This window comes from Orycteropus afer, unplaced genomic scaffold, assembly GCF_000298275.1.
Source record: "Orycteropus afer afer isolate SDZICR_OR568_19922 unplaced genomic scaffold, OryAfe1.0 scaffold00694, whole genome shotgun sequence".
In the NCBI taxonomy this organism is placed as follows: domain Eukaryota; kingdom Metazoa; phylum Chordata; class Mammalia; order Tubulidentata; family Orycteropodidae; genus Orycteropus; species Orycteropus afer.
This window is the reverse complement of record NW_006922281.1, coordinates 580,434-589,321: the sequence shown is the minus strand read 5'-3', so window position 1 is coordinate 589,321 and position 8,888 is coordinate 580,434. Positions and strand designations below refer to the sequence as shown.

General features: G+C 44.1%; 1 protein-coding gene across 1 annotated transcript in view; it reads right to left on the bottom strand.

The window, feature by feature from the left end:
- LOC103211103 (zinc finger protein 557) overlaps positions 1–8,888 on the bottom strand; it is a 50,448-nt gene that overhangs the window by 26,783 nt on the left and 14,777 nt on the right. Inside the window, exons 4-8 of the mRNA XM_042783141.1 lie at positions 6,782–6,908; positions 6,431–6,526; positions 5,888–5,946; positions 1,914–2,499; positions 1,629–1,829 (exon numbers count right to left, since the gene is read on the bottom strand). Of these exons, the coding sequence (XP_042639075.1) occupies positions 1,629–1,829; positions 1,914–2,499; positions 5,888–5,946; positions 6,431–6,526; positions 6,782–6,908 (1,069 nt within the window). The remainder of the gene's footprint in view (positions 1–1,628; positions 1,830–1,913; positions 2,500–5,887; positions 5,947–6,430; positions 6,527–6,781; positions 6,909–8,888) is intronic.

Sequence of the window (8,888 nt, the reverse complement as noted above, 5' to 3'; positions counted from 1 at the left end):
CCACCAGCCTTCTGGTTAGCAGTCAAGTGCCTTAGGCACTATGCTATCAGAGCTCCCAGTGTCTGACCTAGTGTTCTTCAAATTCCAAAGGGAGCTTACTCAGGTTACCACAACCTTTGAGACAGAGAAGTCAAGTAATTTTATTTCTCCTTCTCTAGGGTTTTACTTTTATTATCAAATCTCTACTACAGAAACACTGAACAAAAGGGAAAAAATCACTGGAGAAGCAGCATAACATAGTGATTTAGAACATGACCTCTGGAGCCAGAGTGAATCCCAACTCTACTGCTTATTACCTGTGTGTCCTTGGGTGCATTCCTTACCATCTCTGCTTCAGTCTCCCCATTTATAAAATTGGGATAAGAAGGGAATTGAACGAACAACATTTATGAGGCATTTAAAACAATGCCGGGCACATGATAAGTGCTATATATGTTTGTAAAACTAAAACAAGTTAAATTAACTGGGTTAATTTCTCCACGGACCTATCCAGTTCTTGTTCATTTAATTTTTAGACTGTATGATAAATATGTATGTACAACTGTGTCCTTTTTATTCCTTCACATGATGTGTATGATGTAATATCCGCAATTCTAATTTACAGTGACTGCCTAAAACAAATTACAAACTAACTGCCCAAAGAGGCAAATATGAACAAACAACGGACACCCACACTCCAGGCTCTTCAGTCTCACTTTTTGTTCCAACAAAAGTCTCTTATACTTCCAGACAATAATCTTTCACCACTAGTAATCTCATTTACTAATTTTTTCTAAAAAGGTTAGCTAATCTGGATCAACAGTATATACCCCATTCAACTCTTTTTTCTTAAATTCAAAATTTAGTATTCCATATTCTATTCCTTAAAGGGTATCAAGACCCTCCCCATTGAATAGCAAAATCTGTATTTCTGTAATTGTGCATAAAGTATCATAAAGCTTTTCATCCAGTCCTCCAGCTTGATCCAAAATGTATTTCCAGTTGAAATGTTTTTCCTAAGACTTTTCCCTTAACAATGCACATTGATCCAGAAATAGGTGAAAGCTCTTCCTAAAAAAATGCCTCATTCTCTCCGAGGTCTTATGCCTCTAGTGTGTATTTCTGGTGGACAATAAGGGGAATTTTCTTTACTCTAATGATTAATTTACTAAGGGGTGAATAACTGCTGAAAGCACTCCCTTTTTCTTTTCATCCATAGGCTTTCCTCTAATAAGATATTTTGTAGTGACTAATAATGGGAGAACTCTTACTAAATTCTTACTGAAAAATTTCCCCTCTTGATTATATTTATAGTTCCCCCCACCCCTGCCAATGTGTTATGAAAGATACAATTTAAAAAAAAAAAAAAAAAAAAAAAAAAACCTCCCATTAATTCAATCCACAGAGTTTCTCTTCACTGTGGTCTCTCTGGTGCTGGATGAGGGCTGAGTGACCATTAAATGACTTTCCACATTCATTGCATATAAAGTGTTTTTCTCCACTATGCATTCTCTGGTGGATAATGAGGGAAGAATTCTTACAGAAAGCTTTCTCACAATGGTTACATTTGTAGGGTTTTTCTCCAGTATGGTTTCTCAGGTGCACAATAAGTGAAGAACTCTCATTGAATGCTTTCCCACATTCATTACACCTGTATGGTTTTTCTCCAGTATGAGTTCTCCGGTGTGCAATAAGGTGAGAGCTACAGTTAAAGGACCGTTCACACTGATTGCATTTATAGGGTTTCTCACCAGTGTGAATTCTCCGGTGAGCAACAAGGTGACAGCTCTGGCTGAAGGATTTCCCACATTTATTGCATTCATAGGGCTTCTCTCCAGTATGCGTCCTTTGATGCCTAACGAGATGAGCCATCTGGCTGCAGCATTTCCCACATTTATTACATTCATAAGGCTTAATTCCAGAATGAATGATCTCATGTTTCGTGAGGGCTGAACGCTCTCTGAATGCTTTACCGCATTCCTGGCAGTTGTAAGGTTTCTCTCCTGTATGAGTTCTCTGGTGGGCAATGAGATGGGAGCTCCAGCTGAAGGATTTTCCACATTCTGTACATTTATATGGTTTTGCTCCAGAATGAGTTCTTTCGTGTTTACTAAGGGCAGAGTAATCTCTAAAAGCTTTTTCACATTCATCACATTTAAAGGGCTTCTCTCCAGTATGCATCCTCATATGGGCAATGAGATGGGAGCTCCAGCTGAAGGATTTCCCACATTCAGTACATTCAAAAGGTTTCTCTCCAGTATGAGTTCTCTGATGTCCAATAAGATGAGAGTTCCAGTTGAAAGACTTCCCACATTCATTACATACATAAGGTTTCTCTCCTGTGTGAATTCTCTTATGGACAATAAGATGAGAATTCCAGCTAAATGCTTTTCCACATTTATTACATTCATAGGGTTTTATTCCAGTGTGAGTCCGTTCATGTTTAGTAAGGGCTGAACGATTCCTGAAAACTTTCCCACATTGATCACATTCATAGGGTTTCTCTCCAGCATGAGTTTTCTTGTGTTGGATAAGGTAAGAGCTCCATATGAGAGATGTCCCACATTCATTATAGTCATAAGGTTTCTCTGCACTGTAAGTGCTTGTATGTTGAGTAAGGAATGAGTCGTACCCAAAGACTTTCTCCCATTCATTATATTTATTTGCTTTCTCTACAGCATCAATTTTTTGATGTTCCATAATAGATGAGAAATAAAAAATATTCTCATATTCTTTGTAATCATATTGGTTTCCTCCAATATGAAGTCTTGAATGTTCATTAAATGATGGGCTCTGGTTAAAGATTTGATGACATTCCTTATATTCATAGAGTTTCTCTCCTCTTTGAATTCTCTTATGATCACCAAAATGTATTATTTGATCGAAAGATTTAACAGCATCAGTATATTTGAAAAGATTATCTCCGGTTTGCATTCCTGCAGGGTGAACAGGTTGAATGGACTGGTAGAAGGCTTTCCCATAATCATTAGTTTCACAGGTAATGTTATCTGCATACATTATGGCTGAATTATATCTCCAACTTTCAGCATGTGTATGAGGTGTATAGAAACGTTCTATCTGAGAAATTCTCTGAGATGGAATGATGTTTAAGCTCTGGCTACAGTCTGACCCCAGTTCATAGAATTCAGAGCCTCTCTGTGACAGCACTTGCTTTTGCATGAAGACCATCTGCCTCATAGCTCTACTCTGGTTCATGTGAGACAATGCTAATTGATCTTCACATCCCAAGACCTCTACCCTGGAGAACCAAGGATTATCCCATATGTATCTTTCCAACTTCATGCCATGGGATTGTTCTTCCTCAGAAATGCTCTGTGCTGGGATCAGAGTTTTCCTTTCAATACTCCTCACCCATTCTGGAAAAAAAAAAAAAAAAGGAAGAAAAAAGCCATGAGAATACACACTCATAAATCCTAAGACAAGAGTAGGAACAGTGGGCTTACTGTCCATAACATCAAAGGGACCAGAGTGAATGTGCTTTCAAACAAAGTTGTAACCCAAGGAAAGCTCATCAAAGGGAAGAGGAGAGTTGTGAATAGGGGAAAAAGTAGCCAATCAGAATACAAAGTATGTACTCAAAGCTAATAAAACACATTGAAGGGTGTGCAGGAGATAACTGAGCTTGCCCGAGCTGCTCAAACATTGCATACTCACAGCAGGCCTGCTTCAGGACTGGCACATGGTCAGCTCCTGGGAACTGAGGTCTTGGAGCGTTCTAACAGATCCAAGTGTTGTGCATCCAGGAGGATGTGAAGCTCGCTGTGCTAGTCTCTTTGCATGGTTTTTGGAAACAATATTATTAATGGTGAACATCTCCTCTCCTTCCGGGTCTGGAGCTTCACAGGCACCATGTGTCTTTTTGACTGACGCCTAGGCTCAGGTGAGCTTCCCTGGTAGGCAACACTACAAAGGTATTGTCACAACTCATTGCTGGAGGAATTAAGGGAGCTCTGGTAGCATAGTGGCTAAGACACTTGCCTGCTAACCAGACAGCTGGCGGTTCAAACCCACCAGCCACTCCTCGGAAGGAAGGTTGGCCAATCCTACTTCTGTAGTGATACTGCCTTGGAAACCCAAGGAAGGGTCGCTATGAGTCGGGTTTGACTCTACGGCACATAACAACAACAACAACATGTGATATCAATGGGAAAGGACTCTCAGAAATCTGCACGTGGTTTCCTCTGAAATTAGCCCTTTGTGCTTTTTCCCTTTGTTAATGTTGCTTTGTATCCTTTCATTGTAATAAACTGTAACTGTGACTACAGTGACTTTGGAGTCTCCTAGGAAACAGCCAAACCTGGGGCTGATCCTGAGGACTCCTCACACAAAGGCAACACTGAATCTGGATGTTATTAAGGTTAAAAAAAAAAGAGTCCCTGGGTGGCACAAACAGTTAAGCACTCAACTACCGGGTGGAAGGTTAGCAGTTCAAGCCTACCCAGAGGCACCGTGGAAGACAGGCCTGGTGATCTGCTTCCAAAAGCAAAAGAAAACCCTATGGAGTATAGCTCTACTCTGCATATGTGGGGTTGCCATGACTCTGAACTGACTTGATGGCAACTAACAACAACAAGGTTAAAAAGAAAACAAACTGGTTTAACAAAAGGAAGATGAGCTGACAGGCTCTTAGCAAGCAATGTTTAAATTATTAAATAGGATCCTAATTCATTTCTATGTAGTAATATCCTTATAGGAGCGCTCTGGTAGCATAGTGCCTAAGGTACTTAACTGTTAACCAGAAGTGGTTCATATCTACCAGCCACTCCTCCAAAGGAAGGTTGGGCAATCTACTTCAGTAGTGATACCACCTCAGAAACCCAAGGAGGGGCTGCTATTAGTCAGGTCCAACTCAACAGCACATAACAACAACAACGATATCCTTATGCTCCTACATCCTGACACAACATTTACCACCAAGGAAAGGAGAGAGTGGTGTAAGAAGAAAGTACCACCCAGCCAGGCTTCAAACCAGGTGTTACCTACAAAAGCATGTGATTCCACAGAGTCCAATCAATGACAGAAGATCCATCAGCCCAAAGGACAAAGATCATCATATTCTAAGATCCTCCTAAAGCTACAGTTCTACCACCACAGAAAAAATTCAGGACAATGACACAGGAAAAAGATGTGAAAGGGAGCATGCTGTTACACAATAGGCACAGAGTGATCAGCTGATCATCAGTACTTACGTAACCTTTCTGTCTCTATCCTCACAGGACTTTTCAGATGATTCAATGAAATTTGAGTCCAGTGCAATGCCTCACAAATGGCAGCCTTCCAGCACACGGGGGCTACTGTCATTATCAGTCCTCTACCAACTGAAGGGTCTGTACTCATTTCCTATTGCCACTGTAACATTTACTACAAGCTTTGTGGCTTAAATAAAATCTATTATCTTTCAGTTCTGGCGGTCAGAAGTCCAAATTTTCCTTCACTGGGCTAGGATCAAGGCTTCAACAGGGCCACCCCCTCTCAAGGCTCCAGGGGAGAATTTGTTTCCTGCTTGTCCAGCTCTTCATGGCCACCAGCATCCCCTGGCTTGTGCCTCTTCATCCACCTTCAAAGAGCACCACTTCTACCTCCACTTCCACTGTCTCATCTCCTCTCTGTATCTCCAACATCCCTACATCTCTCTTTACAAGGATCCATGTGGTGACACTGGGCTCACTCGGATAATCCAGCATACTCTCCCCATCTAAAAGATTCCAAGGCTATATAAATCTTTACGGAAGCAGATCACCCAGTCTTCCACCAGTGGAGCAGCTGGTAGATTAGAACCACTGACCTTCTGGTTAGCAGTCAAACACCTTATCCACTACATCACCAGAGTTCCTTTTTGGGTTTTTGTTTGTTTTTCTCCCCATCTCAAGATATGTAACTTAATCACCTTCAGAAAGTCCCCTTTGCCCAGGAAAGTACTACATTCACAGATTAGGATGTAGACATCTTAAAAGGTATACACAAATGGGGAGAGATTCGCCATGTGAAGATCACCAAGGAACAGAGGGATTCCAGGGATACAGAAGGATCTTGCCCAGCAGCCCAGAGAGACAATCTTTCCCTATAGTAGTGCCCTGAATTCAGACCTCCAGCCTTTTGAACTGTGAGGAAGTAGACTTCTTCCCTTTAAAGCCTCCCCTCGTGCTTCTGTTACAGCAGCACCAAGAGACTAGGACAGTCTCTCAGAGAAAGGGGCAGCAGGGAGTAGGAGAGGCTTCAGAGAGCAGCAGATGGTGGGGAAACGCTACCTCATCAGTGAGACAGCTGCCTCAGCTTTGAATGAACAAGAAGTCAATCCAGAAGGGAGAGGGATGCACAGGGAATTCCGGATGGATCTGAGAAAGTCCTCATGCCCTTGGCCTGCTTCTCAAATAAGGAGGGCCTGGAGGAAAGTGCCCTGCCCACACTGGGGACTCTGGCCAGTTCTCACCTGGACAAGTGCTTCGAGGACATCCTCTCTCCAGAGTCCATGGCTCCTCCCCTTGCTCCAACAGGGAGATGACCTCAGACTTGGTGAGCTCATTCCCTATAGAGGCAGGAAAAACACAGCACTCGTGTCACGTGGCCTGGGACAGCTGTAGAACAATTCTGTCATCTGCTGCTCTACTGTGACCTGTCACTTGTACAGAAGCAGCACAGTCCCTCCCCCATCATATTCCACAAGCATTAGAAATTTCTCCCCTGGATCCCAGCACCCAAGGCCATTTTAGCCCTCCAGAGACCTCCAATGGAGGCACTGAAGTGTGAACAGCCTTGTTTCCATGGCCAGCACCTGCCTTACCCACAGAGAGTAGGTGCCTGAAGGTCTCCAGCATCACATCGCGGTACAAGGTCCTCTGAATAGGGTCCAGCTGCCCCCACTCCTCTTGGGAAAAGTCCACGGCCACGTCCTTGAAGGTCACTGGTTCCTAAAGGGATACATATGTTCTTCCTCAAGCTGGGCCCCTCCTCCAGTGTTTACTAGGGACGGAGTGAAGCTGAGAGGAGAAGGGAGGCGGCTAGTTGCAGAGGAAGTGCCCTGGCTGTGCTCAACATTCCGAATGGCACAGGCCAGGTCTCACTAGGAGCCACCCAAGACCCCATGCTTGGGATGCACGCTTAGGGAATTAACCCATCCCTGTTGCCATCAAATGTATTCCCACTCACAGTGCCCCTACAGGACAGAGTAGAACTACCCCACAAGGATTCCAAGGCTTAAATCTTTATGGAAGCAGGCTGCCTCATCTCTCCCCCATGAAGCAGCTGGTGGAGCTGAACCACCAACCTTTCAGTTAGCAGCCAAGCACTTAGCCGTTGTACCACCAGAGTTCCTTTAGAAATGAGCTTCCTTTAAAAACCACTGTGAAAATGAGCAGATCTCTCCAAAGACTCCTGCCCAATTCATCTAACAGCGAGGGCGGCCAGCACTCCCACTGGGGCAATGTCCTCTTCAGCACTGGAAACTCAGACACTTAACATGAGTCCCTGGGTGGTGCAAATGGTTAAGCACTCGGCTACCGGCAAACAGGCTGACAGTTCAAACACACTCAGATGTGCCTCTGAAGAAAGGCCTGGTGATCTGTTTGCAAAACCAAAGTCACTGCCATGGAGCCAGATCCCACTCATAGACCCTTCCTTGGGTTTCTGAGGAGGTATCACTATAGAAGTAGATTGCCCAACCTTCCTTCCGAGGAGTGGCTGGTGGGTTTGAACTGCCAGCCTTCTGGTTAGCAGTCAAATGCCTTTAGGCACTAACCCTGAAAACCCTATGGAGCAGTTCTACCCTGCAACACATGGAGCCACCATGAGTCAGAATCGACTGCACAGCGACAACAAAGCCTTGGACCTGGGTGAAAGCAGATGTACGCCCAGAGGCTACAAGCCCCAGCTGCTGGCCAGAGACCCTGGGGCTGGAACCTGTGCTCTTCAGCATGTGGACCACAGCCCGGAAGGCGATCTGAATACTGACTGGCTGTCTTCCTAGCCGAAGATGGAAGAGTCCATTCCCAGATTATCTCCACCCCAAAAGCTGGAGCTAAAGGTAAGACGGCCTGGGTCCAGGACAATCAGTTGCTCTTAGCAGATCTTGAGTTAAAGTAGCCAAAATTGAAATAGGAAGAAAAGACCCAGGAATATTCCACTAGGGCACCTGAAGGGAGGCAAAGCTGAAAGTGAAGAGGACTTGTAGCACTTATTGATGAAGATCAAAGATTGCAGCCTTCAGTCTGGATTACAAATCAATCTAAAGCAAATAAAAATTCTCACAACTGGACCAATAAGCAACATCATGATAAAGGGGGAAAAGATTGAAGCTGTCAAGGATTTCATTTTATTTGGATCCACAATCAACACCCATGAAAGCAGGAGTCAGGAAATCAAACAACATACTGCATTGGGCAATCTGCTGCAAAAGACCTCTTTAAAATGCTCCATAGCAAAGATGTCACTTGGAGGAGTAAGGTGTGCCTGACCCCAGCCATGGTGTTTTCAATCACTTCATATGCATGCAGAAGCTGGGCCATGAGTAACAAAGACCAAAGAAGAATTGATGCCTCTGAATTACAGTGTGGGTGAAGAGTACTGAATACACCATGGACTTCCAGAAGAACACACAAATCTGTCTTGGGAGAAGTGCAGTCAGGATGCTCCTTAGAAGCAAGGGTGCTGAGGCTTCTTTCCTACACTTTGGACATGTTACCAGAAGGACCAGTTGCTGGAGAAGAGGAGGCCCTTCAGCGAGGTGGACCGACACAGGGCTGCAACAATGGGCTCAAACAGCAACAACTGTGAGGATGGCCTTCTGTTGCACACGTGGTCACCAGGAGTCAGCACCGACTCAACGACACCTAACAACAACTAGAAGGGAAGGAGGGTCATAGCCCAAGTCTGATTTTTGCAATGGACGTGCC